The sequence below is a fragment of the Trichoderma atroviride genome, chromosome 1 (genome assembly GCF_020647795.1).
Source record: "Trichoderma atroviride chromosome 1, complete sequence".
In the NCBI taxonomy this organism is placed as follows: domain Eukaryota; kingdom Fungi; phylum Ascomycota; class Sordariomycetes; order Hypocreales; family Hypocreaceae; genus Trichoderma; species Trichoderma atroviride.
In genome coordinates, this window is record NC_089400.1 from 6,468,390 (window position 1) to 6,487,984 (window position 19,595).

The following is a 19,595-nucleotide window of genomic DNA, read 5'->3' on the forward strand; positions in this document are numbered from 1 at the left end:
CAAGAGATTCGACAGCGAAGACGACGAGCGCCGATACCAGGAGTATGTGCGCAGCGAGTGCGAGCGGAGGAGCGAGGAGCGAAGGGAAATCGGCCGCAGTTGTGACAAGATGTATAAGAAACTAGTCCAGAGGCTGAAGCGCGAGCGTGACGAGCTTTTTGAGCGCGAGTGCCAGGCACTGGATGACGAGTATAAAGAGCTCTTTAACCGCGAATATCAAAAGATTCAGAGCCAGATCGAGCAACGCCAGGCCGAGCTACTCCAGATCAGGGAGCGTCGGATGAGCAACGAAAGCAGCAGCAAGCAACGCCAGTTCGAGCAACGCCAGTTCGAACAACGCCAGGCTGAGCTACTCCAGATCAAGGAGCGTTGGATTGAGCAACGCCAGTTCAAGCAACGCCAGTTCGAACAACGCCAGTTTGAGCAACGCCAGTTTGAGCAACGCCGTTCGAACAACGCCAGGCCGAGCTACTCCAGATCAAGGAGCGTTGGATTGAGCAACGAAAGCAGCAGCAAGCGTTATCATCCAATAACGAATTTCAGAGTCTCCCTGATTATGTTACGGCCTGTTAAAGGCTGCACCTTTAGTTTTTTTCTATTTTTTTTCTATTTTTTTTTTCTAATTTTTTTTTCTAATTTTTTTTTCTAATTTTTTTTCTAATTTTTTTTTCTAATTTTTTTTCTAATTTTTTTTTTCTATTTTTTTCTTTGTTTTTTCTTTTTCTTTTTTCTATTTCTTTTTTCTATTTCTTTTTTTTTTCTTTTTTTTTTTTAGCCTTTTTTTTTTTTTACTTTCTTTTTTTTTTTTTTTTTTTGGCGCCTACCCTGGAGCTACCCTGGAGCTACGGACACCCTGGTAAGTTTTTTAAATCTCCTGCTGAGCCGCAAAGACGGGAATACTAATCTGATGAAGTGTCCGCAGCCCGTCATCACCTCGATAAGAGGTACATACCAAATCGATGGCACTTGGCAGTTCATACGATCGAGCTGCTGTGACGATGGCTGACTGGCGGGGGGTCTACTAGAGGCCCCAGCTGGTCAGCCATCACTATCGTGCAAGGCAATCGGACAAGTGTATATTGGGGATTGGCTGACCGGTGGGGGATTTACTAGAGGTCCCAGCTAGTCAAACATCTTGGTCGCGCGGGCACTGTAAAGGAGTTTGTTAAGAATGGAAAGGATATGGCAATGATCGAGATCGAGCTACACAAACGGCGTCAGGATCGGACCAACTTTGTTATTCGAGTTCAGTTTAGTTTCGCCGAGAGCAGAATAATCAAAAGGCTCATATGGGCGGCATCCACCAAGATACCACCGTGCCGTCTTTCTGCACTCAACAGCAAATAGCCCCCCCTCTATCACGGCGGCTGCCACTACGGCTTCCACCTATGAAATCTACCCTCAACTTCATCGAGCCCCCCCGCAGACAACCCCCTATCATCCTCGCTCAATGCAACTACACTGATTGTGTATCGTCCGGATTCCTAGCAGCAGCGCCGACGAAGTTAGATACGTCATGTTCTGCCTGAATGCGCAAATTCCGCGGTGGGAAATCGCTTGAACAGTCTCAGGATATACAAACACGTTAGTGGAACGGGAGGGACGAGACTGGTTTTCAAGATGGGCCGCAGACTTCACCATGCCGAAGAGGCTTGATTTAGAACGGAGGTTGAATTAGTTCAAGGGACAAACGGCTACTTGTACGAAGTATATTTTAGTCAATATCTGTAGCAGAAACCCCATTGTACTCTGAACTAGAGTCTTGTATAAAACACTATTGTATTCATGTATGCCCATCTATTGGTTCAGATCAAACCAGTTGCTTCCGCCAAGATCCATGTTCAACCCCTCCAACTGCGCTGCGTCCATCGTATTGTTCTGGAAATACTGATCTAATAAATTCTGTCTCTAGTTAGCCTCTAGTTCTTTGGCCAAGCTCACATCAAAGTAGGCTGGTTTTATCAACTTACCCAGTCAAGTCCCTCCGTGCCATCAATCATTTGCGACATTGTCCCTGCAAACGGAAAAAGGTCTTCAGGAGGATTGATAGGGACAGGCTCCTTTGCCGGGGGTCGGCGAATATGGCTAGGATCGTTCTCTGCAACCTTTTGCACCATCAGATCGAGCGCCAAAGCCGCGATTCGCGTCTCGGGAGAGTTTGAGCCATCAGATGCCCAGATTTTTTGTGACGTTATCAACGCCCGATGTTCTCTTTTGGCCAAATCCCCATCGCTTCTACTAGCCGTAGAGGGACGTGATGTTCTCCGGAGGGAAACTGAAAGATGCAAACAAAGTACCATGGCGGCAAGAAGAAAGTCATGCACGGTGAGCGAAGACATCATCCATCGATCGTCGTAGAGGCGGCCTCCGGGCTGCGATGCTTGGTGTATATCTGCCTGACGAGCTAAAATATCGAGGGCCGCTTCAACACAGGCACGCCTCGAGTGCTCTACTCTGTGACTGTCCGATTCAGAGGTGATGAAGCGTCGATGGAGGACAATGAGGCCTTTCAGCTTGAGCATCTCCAACGTACATCGCTCAAAGATTGTACTCGATGGGTCCATGAATGACCGGCTAACATCTCTCGCTTTCAAGACATTTGGCAGAACACTGTACGCCTCCCTCATTTCGTTATCCAGCACGATTGTGTTGTCATAAACGGGAAGCGATCCAGAAAGAGAATGGGCAACAATCTTTTTAAACACAACCATGATGCCGGCTTTTGCAATAGGATATCGGATGGGTGTGTTTTCATATAGTGGTCGCCCGTCAGGCAGCGAGCCCATTCCTAAATAGAGATCAGAGAACTGCAAGTTTCTGGGCACTTTGGTGTCGCAGAATTCGGTGGGAATCATGCTAGGGAGTCCCATCTGAAAAGACATCAGTGCATCCACCTGAACTAGGTTTTGCCAGAGGCGACGTCGCATCTCCCCGTCAAAGACGGAAATTCCCGGCAAGTTCTCTGGGTCGTGATGGTAGCCCATTCTGAAGGCGAGGCGGATCAAAGTACCCATTTCAAACCAATGGTCGGAAGTGAGCTTTTGATGCACCAAGAAGCTGCATTGCATGTGGATGAAAAGGATCTCTAGGGAATACGCATTCGCAGTGGCAAATTTCCCCAGCTTTAGGCACTCAATAGCTCTTCGTCGTAAGGTATGGAGAGTTGGCGTCGTGGTATCTGGTTCAGATGGAGTGGACATGAGGCGAAGCGCTGTCGTGATGCTCAAAACGGAGAATAGCAGCCCAATCCAAAGCGGCGGGGCCTCTGTGGGAGATTCCCAGAACTTCTCATACTAGAGTTACCATGATAGTCAGCTTTGGGCGATGGGCTTGTTGGGACGAAGAACGCGACTTACTTCTTTTTGAAACTTTGCCGGATGCAAAATTCCTACCAAGTTGCACACGTGAGTAAAAAAAAGATGCAGAGAGAGGTATTGAAGGCTCAGCCACCTACCTGAAGCCATAAACTGTGAATTGAAATACTGAGAAATGAGAGAGTCGCATGTTTGCCTTGGCGGCAGATCGGTCAAGATGTCTTCCATATTAGTAGCCGGTGATGCGCCATACAAAAAGCTGACTTCTTCTTCCGGTGGGTGGCTCTTGTGCTGTGATTGTTCCTGCAGCAAGGGGTGATCAGACGCCGACAGATGCTCTCGAACCTCTTTGATCTCGTCCAGAATGGCCATCCAGTGGCTGGGATCTACGTAGACGACTTGGCCGTCGCCAGATTCGTGGCGATGAGGTAGCTCAGGGGGCAGGATGGGATCTTCTTGACTGTTTTGTGCTGACATTGACATTGAAGTTGACATGACGGACAACTCATACTTTTCGTATGAGGTCGACACTTTGCTCGTACTGGAGCCGGAGCCGGAGCCGGCGGCAGATTTTCCGTGATGCCCAGCTCCAAGGGCAGCTCCAAAGTCAACAGGCGCAGGAGGAGATGCTGTCGACACCATCGAAGATAGCAGGCTTTCCAGCTTATCCAACCGCTCCTGTATATTCACCTTTTGCGCGCGAGGCTTGTTCCGAATGGCGTTGGGAGCATAGCGACATGAGGCTGCCTGGCCTCGCTTGACGCATCCTTCGCAGGGCTGGCCGCGGCTGCACATTTGCCTGGTGATGGGTAACATGGGTAAGCACAGTTGGGCATTTATACTCCTGTTTAGCACGTGCACTTACTTTCGGAGCCGACATGGCTCGCAAGAGACCGGGGCCCGATTGCGCTTCTCGACTTTTCTAGAGCTAGAATCCATCGAGACTGATGGATATTTGGACTGACGAAGACAGATAGATGGGCCAACAGAAGCAGGCAGACAGACAGACAAACAAGGCTTGGAATTGCAGGTCGACAACCTACCGATACAAGAAACAAGAAACTTGAGCGGTAGAGGTGTGTAACTGCAGAGTAGCCGTGCCGTCCATGGTTAGCAGTTGAAGATGACGATGGTGGGACTGGCGGAGTTATCATTGCCGCTTGGATCCGACGCCAGATCCACCGGCCAAAGACTCCGAGGCCAATCATTCCATCATCTGTTTACCGTGAATGGACTAGGCTCTCCAGCTAGAGAGATTGGCGGCGGAGATATTATCCCCGCGTTCCATAATATGTACATGATAGCCGCTTCCGCTAGCTGCTGCCTTTGAGGCTTCGGTCATGGTAAAAGCGAAGTCTGTAAAAGCGAAGGGATTTGCCAAGTCAGGAGGCGTGCGACATGAAGTCGAAACGCGTAATCACATCGACTGACAGCAGGCAATTTTCAAATAAAAAGACAGCCAGGACCGTCAAAATGCCGAAAACAAAAGCCCAAACTCGCGTCTCTGGCTTCTTTCAAGCAACCATCTGCCACCCGTCACGATACCACTAAGCAATTTGTTAACCTGCAAATAATCAACCATGTCTGGTCACGCCTTTGCATCCGTCATCTACGGTCGACTGTTCGTCACGCTCCCCGTTCCCAGCACGACAACCGACCTTTCGAACCAAACCATCATCGTCACCGGCTCAAACACGGGCCTCGGCCTCGAGTCTACTCGCCATCTGTCCCGTCTTGGCGTCGGCAAAATCATCATGGCCGTCAGAACCGTTTCGAAAGGCGAAGCAGCCAAGAAGGAGATTCTCAAATCCACAGGCAAGCCAGATTCTACCATTGAAATCTGGCCAATCGACATGGACAGCCAGGACTCGGTCAAAGCATTCGCCGAGCGGGCTTCTCAGCTGCCTCGATTAGATGGTGTGTTGGCCAACGCAGGCCTCATGACTACGCAATTCACCCTCAGCGAAGGCAATGAAAAGACTCTCAATGTCAACGTCGTCAACACGTTTCTCCTCTTCTTCCTCCTCCTCCCGGCAATGCGCAGATCCGAGCAGCAGACTGGTTTTGCATGCCGGTTTGTGATTGTCAACAGCGCGCTGCACATGGCCGCTCCTCTGGCCGAGCTCGATGCGCCGGTAATCTTTGATCGACTCAATGACTCAAAGCAAGCGCTCATGAGCGGGAGATATCCTCTGTCGAAGCTTCTTGTGCTCTATGCGACCCGCGAGATCGCCGAGAGAGCCAAGTCGTCCAACAAGGGCAAATTCATCATCAACTCGCCGAATCCAAGCTGGTGCAAGTCCGATCTGGGCAAGGAGATGGAGTCATTTGGCTACAACGTGGCTGAAAAGATTATGGCTCGGTCTACAGAAGAGGGAAGCCGCGCTTTGGTGCATGGCCTGCTCTCTGATGAAACGAGCAACGGCCAATACCTGTCAAACTGTCATGTACAAGTGTAAGCTCTGATCTTCATTATATGCATTTTCTACGGTGTTCTCGTATTAACCAGTCGTGTGTCTATTTAGCCCGGCAAAGCATGTTACCAACCAGTGGGGCCAGAAAGTACAGAGGAAATTCTTTGAAGAGCTTGTGGGCAAGCTCGAGGCCATTGCTCCAGGAGTGACGTCTAGTCTTTGAACGTGTGTCGTGATCGAATCGACATTTTTCTCGCCAGTTCTACGAATATTACAGTTCAGGAAGGATTATGGTTGAAATCCACATATTTTCACGCTTTACAATGGTGAAGCTGGATGGATGGATGCCTGTCGCTACTTATCATTGATTAATTTAGATATATTCTACGGTATCTCAGTTGTCTTTCTGAATTTGATTTTTGTAACCATACATTTGAAGTTGGAACAATTTTAAACAATCCATTTATATGACTAAATACCTACCTATCGATGAGGTGCACGCATTTTATCTGATGAAAGCAAGTGCCATGCATGGTGTTGCGCTATAATCGCCAGCGCATTAGCACCCGCAACCACTATAACTATAGCGAGTAATAGTGCGCTCTGCCACTAGAAATGGTGAAAACCCATCGTATGCGGGTAGTAATAGGCTCATGCTCATCTTGAATAAAAGGCCATGATGGCGTTGCGGCTGAAGTTTGCAATGGCAGCGCAGTGAAGGAAGTTTGCCCTGCAAGAAATAATACCACAAGTAGTATATCATTGTAGTAAATACAACATAGCTGAAGACAGCGTCATGAGCTTGTTAAATTATTGCGGTCGTGGTGTTCCGCTAATTATAGGCTTGGCCGGCCTCCAAAGTTCAACGTCTTCATGGTTGACGTTGTACGCCATACTTGGGAGGAAAGATGACGTAAGGCTGCAGCTACTAATAAGATATATGACCCAGACTAGACGATGCAGATTGAAAGTGTAAATATCAAAACTTGATAGATAACCTAGATTGCATGGACAAAGTAGGTGAAATTGTAAACCCAAATAGCAGATTAGATACCTACCTACAGTGGGAGGCAGAAAGTGTTAACACCCTGCCAGGTCGTGACTATTGGCCCTAGCTAAATTAGGTATAACCTTTTTATGCCGCTTTAAAAGAAATAATTTAGTAACTATATTATAGCGCATAGGCCGCTAAGCTACAGCGCTTGCTTCACTGTAATATAGCAGTCCTAGTGCTATAAATATAGTGAGCAAATGCGGAAATAAAGCGGCGTTAATACTTTTACCTAATTAAGCTAGCGCAAAAAACAAAAGCAACCTGACAGGGTGTTAACACTTTCTGCCACGGACTGTATCTTGGATGGGAGCTTATCGATTGGCTCAAAGCAACGCGGGTGGGTCTTGTGACATGCCGTTTCATTCCATCCCACTGTTTCCAGTCTACAGTCAACACCGAGAGCCAACATCATCACATCATGTAGCAGCATGGCCCAATCATCACCCGCCGCAGGATTCCGGTTTCCCTCGCAATAAATGGCGCGCACTCGGGCGCAGTTGGCCAGCATGGAGCGCGCTTCCACAGGAGGTAGCTTTGGTTCAGTAGGCGCCCGGTGATGCCTTCGCTGACGATAAATAGACCCGCGGCCTCAGGGCTCGCAGACGCCTAACGATGATGAGCCTAAAACTCGTGGGACAAAACGGTCCATCAATCTGGCGGCCTATGAAGAATTAAGGGCCCGTAAGCGACAACGACTCGAAGACATCCTTGGTCGCCACGAGCCTCGTGATAATCCCGATACAGCAATTAACCCCATCGCTTTTTGGATAAACGAAGGGACGTGGCCATTCGCATACATCCCGCCGCAAATGGAAGAAATACTTACTTAACAAAGGCCGCCTACCCTTAAGCGATCAAATTCCAGCACATCCATCTCATTAAGCAGCTATGGCCAGATAGAAGGCAGAAGCTATCCCTACTGAGATGCGCGATATAATACATGAGAAGTAGGCTTTCCAAGTTACCTATCTATTGAGAAAGTAAACGACCTGCGTTCTCAGTTAGAACTCCCCGATTATCTCAAATGGAAACCCGTGTTCAGGTTTCTTCGATCCACACTGGTGTATCCCTGGGGATATGTTTAGTTCTCATCGAGGTCTTTCCTCCCGGTGTCGTCCTTTAGAGCTGGTTTTATTCGCTCTCTCCAACAGCGTGGGGTCAGTGGTCGACATTGCGGATAGTTTAGCTATTTCGAGGGATGAGTGGCAAGTTGGAGTGTCACTGGCTTGCGAGGCGTTGAGGCGTAGTCAAAATTATTTGGAATTGCTACTTTGGTCTTTTATTTTTGGTGTACATCCGTATTTTTGGAGATTATCTAGAACTTGTAATGAGAAGAAGAATCGACGGATTGCTTGCAGCCAGCATACCAAGCGCAACAATTCCCTGTCTATTTCCCTTCTTTGCTTTCTCAGATATTGTTAGACCTCTCGCAACCTCAAAGTTGCGTCAATTTCTTTGGCCAGAACCTTTGCTTTGCTGTCGTGTCGATTAGTCCTGGTGGGGACATCTGCTCAGCGTCTCCAGGAAGAAGGAGATCCTTTGACTTGTATGGAGAGTATATAGCGTTGAGGTTAGGTGACCTTGGTTGGCAAACTATCCCCATAGCCAACGCAGTGTCGTTCCGTTTGTTATGCCCCAAGGGCTTGGAGGAGATATCACGAAGTCTGCGATAGTTCAGATATAAACCGGTGGCTGGGTAAAAATGGTATATCCGCATGGTCGGTGAAGAAAGTTGGCTGGATGTTAAGCATTGCTAAACTGGGAGCTTTAGTACATCCAACAACCAAGTTAAGATGAAACAGCAGCGTTCACTGACGAGCAACAACAAAAACACCCTCACTAACCGTGCTTCGACCGCAAGGCCACTTGTGGAACCGGCTAATTCGGAATCCCGATTGAGAGAGTGGCCTCCCTCTGTTTCCCAGGGAGTTCAACCAACTTGAGCGAGGTATGAGCCCCGCGTTACCTGCGTTGTTGTTCTGTTTTGATCTGATGAACGTTTGACAACTGCGGTCGCTACGAATCCGATGTTGAAGCTGAGGACGAATTTGAATCCAAACTTCAAGACGACCTTGAGTCTCAGGACGAAGAATTCTCCTGGGTTGACTCGCCTTTGCAAGAAGAAGCTTATTCCGACGATAGAAGTACACGCAGGTCATTGTGACCTTGAAGTCCCTCAGGGTACGACCGTCTAGCTTCAAATTTTTTTTTTTTTTTGTGTAAACTTGGTCGGTGCTGTCTCTGGTTCTCCAATGCCGCGGTGCCTACTGAAAGTGCCTCCATCATCCCATCGTACATACCTAGTTGCATGTTTGTGATGACCACGGTTGATTTGAGGGATGTGATGCTGTTGTCAAGATACTCAATGTCCTTTCAGATTTTTGTAATGGTCTCTTAGTACGCCTTGTGGGACTCGTTTTGTGCCCTCAGTCGCTCCTCCAGCTTCTTGATGTCTTGTTTAGCCTATTTCATCTGTTGTTCCAGCGATGGGGTTGCTGGCGATGAGTTGCTTCAAGCTGACTTGTTGGGCTCGTTTTTGGGTTGGCTGGCCTTGAAGTCCGCGAAACAATGTGCAGCATTGCCGTGTACATGCGTGTGTGTCGTCGCTGTCCAAGATGGGTTTGCGATTGCGTTGGGGTCGGTTGATGTCTCATGCTGTTTCTTCTTGCTCTCCTCGTCTCATTTGGGGGCCTCTTTCTTGGCGCGCTTCTTCTTTATTGCCATCTCGCTGCAATTAGAGCCGTTGGGTGTGGAAAAGTCCTTGGAAGCTTTGAAACACCGGCTGGTATAATGAACATCCCAAGGTTCGCAAGCCAGCTCCCCTAGTTGTCTTAAAAAGTCAGACCTTTTCCATTTCTCACTGTCATATCCGTGTTCCATGACGTATCCCAGTGGATGAGTGGAATTCTGTCTTTCTGGTGTGGTGCCCGACTCAGGAGTAGTTTTTGCTTGTTTATTCTCGTCCATCGTGTCCAAACGTTTGTTCTGCTTGTCTTCCGGGGGCTTGTCTTCCGGAGGCTTGGTTGGCTTCTTTGGTGTTTGTTCTCGTTTCTGAATGGATGAATGTCCGTCATTTTCGCCTTCATCTTCTTCCGATTCATCGTCAGAGTCGAAAGTTGAATTTATGTACCACGGACATTTCTTCTGTTCGGCTGGCAAGCCTACTTGCAGTCTTTCTTTCTTAGCTCGGTCTTTGAGTTTTTTCTTCAATCTCTCCATTTCTTCCTTCTTCTCATTTCTTCTGATCGTTTAAGCATCAGTAGGTTGAGGTTGTTGAGCCGCTTGTTCGTTCCATTGATATGGTACATCCGTTGGGATGTATGTGAGATTGGGCTTGTAATTGTCTATAGCCATTCCCAAATATTTCATTTGAGATACGTTTTCCAACCTGATGGCTACATCATCTTTCCCCACCAGGGATATTGACTTTCCTCTCTTAGCGTTGCTTCCATAGGGACAGACGCTCAGACGTTGAAGATGCGCGCGAGCTTCTCAAAGGCAGGAAGGATGATGACTCCAGTAGTCTGTTAGCGAAGCCATTATCCTTAGGGTATTTTGGGAACAAATCTCCCTCCAAACAGTTTCTGTATCCCGCAACAACAGGCCATCTTGACGGACGCTACCCATCTGAACCACCTTCACGCCAAGAAAACATTAGGACAAGTTACCTAGCACCCCAATTCCGTTGTCCAACAGACGACACGACGGATCATTCCCATATATACTGTCCATCTAAGCCTTTTGGATATTCTGCTCTCGGCGAATCTGGACTCGAATAACAAAGTTGGTCCAATCTTGAGGCCATTTGTGCAGCTCGATCTCGATTGTTGCCGTATCCTTTCCATTTTTGACAAACTCTGTTACAGTGCCTGCGCGGCCAAGATGTTTGGGGCCTCTAGTAAACTCCCCACCGGTTAGCCAACCTCCATTATACACTTGTTCGATTGCTTTGCAGATTTTTTCAGGCACTCACGATGGCTGACCAGCTGGCGCCTCTAGTAGCCCCAGAGGGCGACCACTATAGGAGAACACCTATTCGATATCCGAGCCGATCGTGAATAATTCTCCCGATGATGTCTTCCCGTTTGCAGGGGCAATGTCGCAGATGATTGATGGCACAGAAGGGCTTGACTAGGTAAGTTGAACCAGGCTACTTTAATGTGAGGTTGGCCAGGGAACTAGAGACTAAGTTTAGATAGAGTTTGTTCAATTAGTAATATTATGATGGATGCAGCGCAGTTGGAGGGACTGAATATGGATCTCGGCGGCAGCAACTGGTCTAATCTGAACCAATAGAGGGCAGGTACATTTCGGAGAGGCGACGTTGGCATGTGTGCTGCAAAAGAAAGTGTAACAAATATTTGTAGTTCCAATGTATCTTGGTAACGAAAGTAGACGGTATAGCAACAATCTTTTTACTGTAAATGTCATACTTGCGCCGCCTATCCAAAGAGGTACCCTGTGCGATTGCAGTCTTGTCGTCATGTTGTTGCGAATCAGACACACCACGTCCCTTGTACTTCCATCTATCCTACGATACTGCTTTTACTACTTTCCATTATCTTTCCAAGGTAATGTACTTTGAATGCGCGATTTCCTCGAAATTGGCGCCACGCCCAGTACATATTTTGAAAACTTAAATACGCATCCGGGTTGAGCCAATTTACTGCTCCGGCGTACGTGGACATATCTCTACTGCCTATTTATACGCACGAATATTGATATAAAATCATCTACAGTAATCTCGCACATTTGTGATTATAACTATTATTACCTCTTGCTCTCTTCTCTTCTTTCAAGCTATCAATATCAGTACCAGCACCCGCCAAGATGTCTTTCGCACTTGAAGCCATGGATTTCCTCCGCGCTACTTTTGAATATCTTCGTCAACTGTATACCCAAATTCTTCGATTCCTGGTCTTTCTCATTCACATCCAATTCGAAGGGTTTCGAGTCGAGACATTAATGTCATCTCGACTTCCCGAACTCTACCTGATCATGTTTGGCTGCCTGGCGATTTGTCGAATATATTTTACTTTTAGGCTTGGCTGTGTCTTTGCTGATACAGTCAAGAAATTCATCCTTCTTCTAATTACGGGTAAGTTGCCTTTTTTTTTTTTTTTTTTTTTTTTGCTCTTCATGTATATGCCTCCGATTATGATTCTGGTCATATAACTTGCACTGACTCGAGTCGAACTATTTCAGAATCATTTGGGTCAGAGACAGGCGTGATGAGGAACGGAACCAATGCTACGTTACCGACAAGATAGTAGAGCCCATCACGGTAGTGCTGGAATCAGCAGCCTGCTGTGCCTGCCAAAGAATTATCAGCTCCATCAGGTCCAATTTTGGCCTCTCAGCTCCTAATCTCTTGGCGGATCGTGTACCCGAGTCTCTCGCGATACTCGACAACGGACTGCCCTTGCTGATGTCATGCTTGCATACAGACCATCTGCCCTATTGGCTGTTTTTTATCAACAGAGGGGTTGATGCTTGATATGCCCTATCGCATGTCTATCATCGAGGTTTCAAAAGAGCTTCGTACATGGCCACGCAATCGATGCAGCCACAGCCACAGCCAAGCAGATACCCACATTCTAACCATTGTCATTCTCGCGACGTTTTGCCAAATCTGGCGTCTAGTGCAAAAGCCACCCGAATCCTTTCTTTTGCGAGCGATCCGGCCTCTGCTGATTGGCCCAGCACATCGCCACTGCCACTGCCACGGTCCCAGCCAGCTCGACGGCAGTTGGCCAGCCGCCGTTTATGCGATCAAAGCAGTCCCCGCGGCTTTGAGACGATCCCGCCAATTCCTGCCGGATCCATCGTTTCCTGGACGAAGCTGTTCAGCTTTCTGCATCTCCATACCGACACTTTGACGTCGAGCATCCCCTTGTATGGCGGTTCCAGTTGATTGCAGGCAGCTATAAATTCGAGCGCGTCCGTCGCCCTACGGATACCCCTTTCCTACATGCCAGCATATGCTTTCGACAAGCTCAAGTGGTGTGTAGTCATCGTTCAAATGCTGGCCCTCAGTTATCAACTGCTGTTTGCTCTGTCTGGCATGGTCGGCGGAGCTCACACTCTTCCTTCTGAAGCCGAAACCGACACCTGCAAGGCGTATCCAGGCACAGCTTCTTGGCTCTCTGCCAGCACTTGGGCAGTTCTCAATCAGACACTCGATGGGCGACTCCTCCAGCCTTCTCCTCCCGGGGCTGTCTGCCACCCAGACCAGCCTACTTACGATGCGAGCCTTTGTGCAGTCGTCGCTGAAGAATGGAAGACGTACGAGTTTCACACCGAGAATCCAGTTTCTGTCATATGGGATCAATACGACAACTATACCTGCTTGCCGGAGATGAACACAACGTGTTCCTCTGCCGGATATCCCGCCTACGTGGTGAATGCATCATCTGCTGAATACGTCAAGACTGGCATTGATTTTGGTATGATTCCGCGTGCCTCGTGTTCGCATTAGCTAACTCGATTGTCAACCAGCCCGCAAGTACAACGTCCGCCTCAACGTCAAGAATACCGGTCACGACTACATGGGCCGCTCCAACTCGCCCGGATCGCTCTCTCTATGGACCCACCATCTCAACCATATCACCTACAACCAGGGCCAGTTCAAGCTCAGCGGCTCTGGAAGAATTATCTCTGGCGACTCCTATACTGTTGGCGGAGGTGCACAAATGTACAACGTCTACTCCGCCGCAGATAAGCAGAACCAGACCATTGTCGGTGGAGGCTCCAAGAGCGTGGGCATTGGAGGCTACATTACAGGCGGTGGGCATTCGATCCTTGCACCGAGATATGGCCTGGCTGCAGATAATGTATGGGAGATGGAGATAGTCACGCCTGGTGGAGACATCTTGACGGCCAACGAGGACCAGAACCCAGACTTGTTTTGGGCCATGCGAGGCGTAAGTGCAGACAATTGCGGGAAGAAGGTCTATTGCTAACGTCAAAATCTAGGGAGGCGGCTCAACGTTTGGCATCATAACATCTGCCACGCTCAAGGCATATCCCAGTCCAAAGGTCACGGATGTGATTCTCGCAATCGTTACAGATCCCAAAGAGTCCTTTGTTCCCGACCTCCTCACCTACATCGTTTCCCAAATGCCAAGCCTGATGGGCCAAGGTATCTCTGGTTACAACATCATTACCACGGACATGGCAAACCCCATTCAGGAGCCGGGTCTCCCAGACCGCATTGCTGGGCTTGTGGGAAAGTGCATTTTACAGGATATTGAGAGCAACGACGTCATCACCAAGGCCTTCAATCCAATCAACGAGACTATTCAACAGCGTTGGCCCAACAAAGTCCAATTCTACACCATCCTTGAGCAATTCGATTCGTTTCTGGGTTGGTTTGACAAGAATTACGACATGAACCCGGCAGGAGGAAGCACATACCTTGTTTCTCGACTTCTGGATGGAAAGGCGTTAACGGGTGATTCGGAAACGCTCAAAAATGCGCTCCAGGAAGTACTGTCCTCTGGAAGCACAAGCTCAATGGCCGCTTACATGGTAGCTGGCAAAGGTGTTCAGGAGGCAACACCGAGAGGAGGCAGCAATGCTGTCAATTCTGCCTGGAGAACCGCCTATGTTCACGCCTGTGAGTTGCTGCATCACGCTTGACCGATGACACTTCATTTGCTGACCATGCTATTAGTGAATGGCGAGTCCTTTGCACCATTCAACAGCACCGACGAGGAGAGAGCAAAAGGACTTTTGGAGAAGAACTTTCAGCCTCTGCGCGATCTGACGCCCGGAGGCGGTGCATACATAAACGAGGCAAGCACACATCTCCTATTCTGTCCTTTTTGTTTCCTATGACAATAGAGAAACTAACACTTATTCACAGGCTTTTCCGTTTGAAAAGGATTATCAACAGACCTTTTGGGGCAGCAACTACGCAAGATTGCTGCAAATCAAGCGCGAGGTCGACCCAACGGATGTGTTTTGGTGCTCGCCGTGCGTGGGCAACGAGAGATGGGAAGTCCGTCAAGATGGACAACTTTGTCAGAAATGATACAGATAGACGGGTCAGGCATTCCAATTATCTCTTGCTACACCTGACTAGTAATATGGACATTGTAATCATATTCCCGATAAGTAGTCATCAAAGCGGTAATCGACTAGAGTAACGCAATACAGGTCACGGTTGCAAGTCCATTCACGTTCAGAGCATGTACGATAAACCCTTGTCAATAGCAAGCCGTTTACGTCAATTTAAACGAGTAAGCTTATATAACTAGCTCGCTAGATACAGTAGATCGAGTAGATGGTACTCGATTATTAATCTCATCGAGCACCTACATTTCGTTTCCCACTGGCCAGCCGTTCTTTGAGACGCTGAGCCAATTGCTTAGAAGCAGGACCACTGCTCTTTCACGCCGCACTGAAGGCTTTGCGGCTGGAACTGGCAGTTACTGTTGAAAGAGTTGTCATTGTTGAACAGGCTCAATCCGCCACCGCCACAGCCTGCGAGGTAGTAAGTGAAGCCCTTGTTGAGTGTGAAGGTCTTCCACGCTTGGTATGCGGATGCTGCGGTTGTCACCAACATAACAATGTCAGTGTGGACTGCGGACATGATCATCACCATAGCCTTGTTGTCCTCTTTGGACCATTGAGTGATTTGAGCGATCTCCTCTGGTGTCGCCGGTGTCGAGAGGACTGGTCGTGGAGCTGTATTTTCAATAACACCCTATAGTTCTACGTATTCAAACGCAATGGTCCATGCCGCTTGCCATTCTGCGTAGTTGTCTCCCCGGCTGTTTAGTTGGGGGAGGCTTAATGGGTTAAGCTTGAATGTAAAAGCGTTATTTAACATGGTGATGTTAGTTAAGCTTGTTAGGATGGTTGATTACCGGATTGATGTATAGAGACTTTTGGATGTGGTGTATTTTAATGTGCAAGATTAAGAAAATCGTAGGGGCCAAAAATTCGAGCAACGGGCGTTATAGCGCTGGGCTCATAACCTATTAAAAGGAACATGAGATAAATGTTAATTATTCTATCTAGAAGCTAGAATATAGTCTAGTAATAGAACTAAGTAACATGTAGTGACGTCATGTTAATGTTATCACGTTGACCCGGTGACTCCGGTGGCAGTTTCCATCAACATGTTCCACAAGGATTTTGATTCGATAGGCCAATGAAGCCATTTTAGCATTCGGACTGGCCGCTAATCCAAGCAACTAGTACATGTTAAGAACGAGGCCGGTTCTAGGGAGAAGAGATAGAGAAGGGGCTTATTTACCAGTGTCGCCAGCAGAGTCTTTGCCAAGGTTAATAGCAGCAGTGGCTAAGCCGAGGAAAAGACCAAGGGAAGCGACAACCTTGGAGGCATACATTTTGGTAGATGTTCTCGAGTTGGTGTTGAGAAACCTGTTGGCTAGATTGTTAGACTTGAGGCGCTGTGGTGTGTTTAGATGTTGTACCGGAGAGGATCAAGGGACGAACAAGGCTATTTACCTTATTCAAGATGCACCCAAGCTCAGATATCAGAGACCGCATAGCTAAACATAGGACGATATACCAAGGTCGGGCTACCGGACTGTCTACAACTGCTAGATGCGAGGGTCCATAAAATAAGCCGCCAAGATATCGTGATTTTTTTCTAATCTTCAAGTGACTTGAGCTAGAATAATGTTGTTGAGAGTCTAACGGTATATATACAGAGAATTACATGAATATCCAATAGAGTAAAGCATAGGTGCAGCGGATTGCACCCCAGGCGTACCTCTTCTCGCATGCCACCTAGTATTCCATATTCCGAGTCAAATCACAGAAACCAGACTTCATCTCTATTCATGAGTTCAATAGAAGCCTCGCATGTCAGTATATGGAATCGATGCTCGCCCTATTGGGCTCGAAGGGTGTCCCAGCAGTTCCATCTCCACACCATCCGTGAAATACGAGCAAGATGCATTTCCAAGCCTTCCGTCTGATTATCTACTTCAAGGATTAGTGCAAGGAGAATACGGTGGAGAGTGAGCGAACTTTTGAAGGCTGCGGGACGAGAAATGGACATGTGGTGCCGCATTTCCTTTTTCCTAATAGAATATTATTGCTATTTAATGATACTTGACTTGATGTAGCTCTATTGACCACAGAAGCAATGGCAGTATTCCACATGTCCTGTGTTAGTATAAATAAACATGCAGGTGATCAATTACGTCCGGATAACTTCCGACTTTCATCAGTAATCCCATCCCAGAAGCTATTGCTAAGAGTGGTATTACACTGTAGAATGCTGTAGTAAGATAGATGGGTAGCTTTCTGGACACATGTGAAGCTGTCTTCTCTGGTGAATGGGATGCGTAACTTGAGACGCTGCCTTGTGCAAGACCGCAGCTACAGGTATAGGTACGTCTTTAAGCTCAGAGTTAGAGTACATATAATCGGCAAACTGCCGAGGCTGGGTCTACTGGATGTCTTGTACGTAATACCCTATCGTAGCCGGCATCCGTTTTCTTCTCCCGTACCGTCTGCCTTTTCTGGCTTACACTGCGCTAAGCACCATGGAATCTTTTATACACGTCCTTGTAGCTTGCTCTACCTGTCTTACTACCTCAGTAGTACGAGAAACCATTTCCAAATAGTATTATTATGAGTAATTCCACGAGCCTGTTACTCATGCCAAGTACAAACTACATTATTCTGCAACAGGGCGAATCTGCGCTTGTCGGTTCACGGTATAGCCCTGTCAGCCCTCTCCGTCGGCCTTTATCGCATACGGTAGCTTCCACATTTGGATATGTACTTTGGCAGTCAATCATTCAATCTGTTGGGTGCTAAACACTTTATAATCTTTATAATAATTCCATTGGCAGAGGCTTCTCCACACTGTTATTACAAACTTTGGCCGCAGCGGCAGTTTTTGCATGCTATAAATAACCCATGATCGTCTCGCATCTCAGGTTGTATGGGTGTATAGGGTTTCTGTGAAGCTACTTGACTACATTGGACAGCAACACTGGAGTGTGCTTGAGAGTGAATTGGATATCGTTGTGAGTATAGAGTGGCATACAGCTCGCTATTTAGCATCGCAAATATTCATTGGTAACTTGTGAGAGAAACATTTCTTTATTTTCGGTTGACATATATACTTTTATCCCGCCGTGCCTCATAGCATTCCTTGTACTGGCTATATACCAACATTTTCACTCTGCTAGACATCCCTGACAGCCCATGAGAGCATTCACAAGCACGCGTTTATACGGCGGTAGCAAAGCCGATGCGAGAGTTTGTGGTGTCAAAGACGGAGTAGTAGTTTTCCAAAAACTTCTGGCCAATGATGGTGTCGACGCCGGAGCTGCCACCGTCGGCGAAGAAGGCGTAGTACTGGCCCTGGCTGAGGCCAAACTCGTCGTACTGCGAGGTTGGGACCAGGTACTGGGCCGGGGTGAGGGAGAAGGTGGACGAGCCAAACTTGATGTTGAAGTTGGACGTGGGCTTGGAGGAAAAGGCAGTGAGGCCGGACTGGTCGGCCGAGCCGCCGGCGGCAGACAGCAGCTTGTTGTAGGCCTTTGTGGGGATGTAGATGAGCGTGGTGCCGGTGTCGACGATGCCGGTGGCGGACGAGGCCAGCGTGGTCGAGCCGTAGGTGAAGCTGGCGATGGAGATGCCCCAGTAGCTGGCCGCCTGGCCGCTCTGCAGCGTGTCGAAGTAGGTGATGGAGCCCGAGTACTTGGAGCTGTCGGTGCCGCCCAGCGTCAGCTCGCCGTTGGCGTCGTCCGAGTCGCTGCCGGACTCGGGCCTGAAGGAGACGCCCAGCACCTCGCTGGAGATGGAGCCCTGGCTGTAGAGGTTGTCCATGAAGGTGGGCACCTGGTCGGCGCCGTCGACGGTGTTTGCCGTCAGATCCACGGGGCCGAAGCCGATGATGCCGTCGACGCCGTTGAAGCCCGAGGCCTGGTCGGCAGCGCCCACGGACTGGCCCTGGACCGTCAGGCCGCCGAAGCTGACATTGTCCGTGTACTCGGTGCCGGAGAAGGAGCCGGAGCCGTAGCCGACCTGGACGGAGGCGCCGGTGGACTGGCCGGTGGACGAGGGCTCGCACTGGCTCTGGGCACCGCACCAGAGGTTGGAGGCTAGAGGAGAAATCAAGTCAATATCAGGTCATTGTTGTATTCGAGAGTGGTGTCGGCTTACATCCAGTGTCGACAATGAGGCTGTAGCTTCCATCGCCAATGGTGACCTGGGCAACGTAGCTGACGTCCTCGTTGGTGATGGAGCCCGAGCTGACGTCCTCGTTGCCGACGGCCTTGACGCCGTTGACCTTGGCCAGACGGGCGTGGCCCTTTTGCACGAGGCTCTTGGCCGACTTGACGTTGGAGACGCGCTTGACGGGCAGAGTGACGGTCTTGGCCTTGCCGCTGGGCTTGACGGGAGATGCCAGGGCGGCAGTTGCGGCCGCAACAACGGCGAGGGAAGAGAAGAGCATGGTGGCGGAAGATATGACAGACGGGCGAGCTGGAGATGTGAGTGTCGAGTCGAACTGGTGATGTGATGTGTAGAGCCGGACGAGACGCTTATATATAGAAGAAAAGCTTCTGCGCCTTGTTTCCTTGATGTGTTTCCGCTTGCATCATGGCAGGGATCAAAACAAGATTGATCACGTCAAATGGGACTTTTGATCTGGTGTCTTTCGATTCACTTCCGTCTTAACCGGGCAATGCAGATATGAATTGTCTGTAGAGCTATCATGAGACTGATCACGTCAAGGGGGACTTTTGAGTATACAGCTTGTTCGAGGTGTTTCCTTCCTATCCGAGCAACGCAAATGGCCGTTGTTTAGCATAC

General features: G+C 48.6%; 9 protein-coding genes across 9 annotated transcripts; 5 read left to right on the top strand and 4 right to left on the bottom strand.

The window, feature by feature from the left end:
- Positions 1-109: 109 nt before the first annotated feature.
- Positions 110-1,006, top strand: TrAtP1_002336 (uncharacterized protein; the record flags this gene model as incomplete). Its single annotated transcript, XM_066111429.1, has 2 exons — positions 110-487; positions 914-1,006. 2 exons carry the CDS (start codon positions 110-112, stop codon positions 1,004-1,006), a joined length of 471 nt encoding a protein of 156 aa, XP_065967503.1.
- Positions 1,007-1,730: 724 nt separating this feature from the next.
- On the bottom strand, positions 1,731-4,421 carry TrAtP1_002337 (uncharacterized protein). Its single transcript, XM_066111430.1, has 5 exons — positions 4,180-4,421; positions 3,455-4,113; positions 3,357-3,388; positions 1,971-3,293; positions 1,731-1,902 (listed from the first exon to the last, which is right to left on the bottom strand). Exons 1-5 carry the CDS (start codon positions 4,251-4,253, stop codon positions 1,798-1,800), a joined length of 2,193 nt encoding a protein of 730 aa, XP_065967504.1. The 5' UTR covers positions 4,254-4,421; the 3' UTR covers positions 1,731-1,797.
- Positions 4,422-4,894: 473 nt separating this feature from the next.
- Positions 4,895-6,139, top strand: TrAtP1_002338 (uncharacterized protein; the record flags this gene model as incomplete). Its single annotated transcript, XM_014085197.2, has 2 exons — positions 4,895-5,769; positions 5,840-6,139. The coding sequence occupies 2 exons, from the start codon at positions 4,895-4,897 to the stop codon at positions 5,949-5,951; spliced, it is 987 nt and encodes a 328-aa protein (XP_013940672.1). The 3' UTR covers positions 5,952-6,139.
- Positions 6,140-7,258: 1,119 nt separating this feature from the next.
- Positions 7,259-7,612, top strand: TrAtP1_002339 (uncharacterized protein; the record flags this gene model as incomplete). Its single annotated transcript, XM_014085456.2, has 2 exons — positions 7,259-7,310; positions 7,362-7,612. 2 exons carry the CDS (start codon positions 7,259-7,261, stop codon positions 7,610-7,612), a joined length of 303 nt encoding a protein of 100 aa, XP_013940931.1.
- Positions 7,613-9,461: 1,849 nt separating this feature from the next.
- TrAtP1_002340 (uncharacterized protein) lies at positions 9,462-10,001 on the bottom strand (the record flags this gene model as incomplete). The annotated part of the gene is made up of 1 exon (XM_014085455.1): positions 9,462-10,001. The coding sequence occupies one exon, from the start codon at positions 9,999-10,001 to the stop codon at positions 9,462-9,464; it is 540 nt and encodes a 179-aa protein (XP_013940930.1).
- Positions 10,002-11,612: 1,611 nt separating this feature from the next.
- On the top strand, positions 11,613-12,052 carry TrAtP1_002341 (uncharacterized protein; the record flags this gene model as incomplete). The annotated part of the gene is made up of 2 exons (XM_066111431.1): positions 11,613-11,880; positions 11,988-12,052. The coding sequence occupies 2 exons, from the start codon at positions 11,613-11,615 to the stop codon at positions 12,050-12,052; spliced, it is 333 nt and encodes a 110-aa protein (XP_065967505.1).
- Positions 12,053-12,509: 457 nt separating this feature from the next.
- TrAtP1_002342 (uncharacterized protein) lies at positions 12,510-14,945 on the top strand. The gene is made up of 5 exons (XM_014085454.2): positions 12,510-13,228; positions 13,281-13,705; positions 13,758-14,400; positions 14,458-14,579; positions 14,650-14,945. Exons 1-5 carry the CDS (start codon positions 12,754-12,756, stop codon positions 14,815-14,817), a joined length of 1,833 nt encoding a protein of 610 aa, XP_013940929.2. The 5' UTR covers positions 12,510-12,753; the 3' UTR covers positions 14,818-14,945.
- Positions 14,946-15,153: 208 nt separating this feature from the next.
- TrAtP1_002343 (uncharacterized protein) lies at positions 15,154-16,141 on the bottom strand (the record flags this gene model as incomplete). Its single annotated transcript, XM_066111432.1, has 2 exons — positions 15,154-15,473; positions 16,048-16,141. 2 exons carry the CDS (start codon positions 16,139-16,141, stop codon positions 15,154-15,156), a joined length of 414 nt encoding a protein of 137 aa, XP_065967506.1.
- A 1,665-nt stretch (positions 16,142-17,806) lies between these two features.
- TrAtP1_002344 (uncharacterized protein) lies at positions 17,807-19,291 on the bottom strand. The gene is made up of 2 exons (XM_014085126.2): positions 18,945-19,291; positions 17,807-18,883 (listed from the first exon to the last, which is right to left on the bottom strand). The coding sequence occupies exons 1-2, from the start codon at positions 19,234-19,236 to the stop codon at positions 18,006-18,008; spliced, it is 1,170 nt and encodes a 389-aa protein (XP_013940601.1). The 5' UTR covers positions 19,237-19,291; the 3' UTR covers positions 17,807-18,005.
- Positions 19,292-19,595: the final 304 nt, after the last annotated feature.

Coding starts and splice junctions, on each gene's coding strand:
- TrAtP1_002337 (XM_066111430.1), bottom strand. CDS start 4,253: ATGGATTCTAGCTCTAGAAAAGTCGAGAAGCGCAATCGGGCCCCGGTC. Junction 3,389..3,454: donor TTCACAGTTTATGGCTTCAG/GTAGGTGGCTGA, acceptor GCAACTTGGTAG/GAATTTTGCATCCGGCAAAG. Junction 1,903..1,970: donor GCACGGAGGGACTTGACTGG/GTAAGTTGATAA, acceptor AACTAGAGACAG/AATTTATTAGATCAGTATTT.
- TrAtP1_002344 (XM_014085126.2), bottom strand. CDS start 19,236: ATGCTCTTCTCTTCCCTCGCCGTTGTTGCGGCCGCAACTGCCGCCCTG. Junction 18,884..18,944: donor CCTCATTGTCGACACTGGAT/GTAAGCCGACAC, acceptor TTTCTCCTCTAG/CCTCCAACCTCTGGTGCGGT.
- TrAtP1_002342 (XM_014085454.2), top strand. CDS start 12,754: ATGCCAGCATATGCTTTCGACAAGCTCAAGTGGTGTGTAGTCATCGTT. Junction 13,706..13,757: donor TGTTTTGGGCCATGCGAGGC/GTAAGTGCAGAC, acceptor GTCAAAATCTAG/GGAGGCGGCTCAACGTTTGG. Junction 14,580..14,649: donor GCGGTGCATACATAAACGAG/GCAAGCACACAT, acceptor ACTTATTCACAG/GCTTTTCCGTTTGAAAAGGA.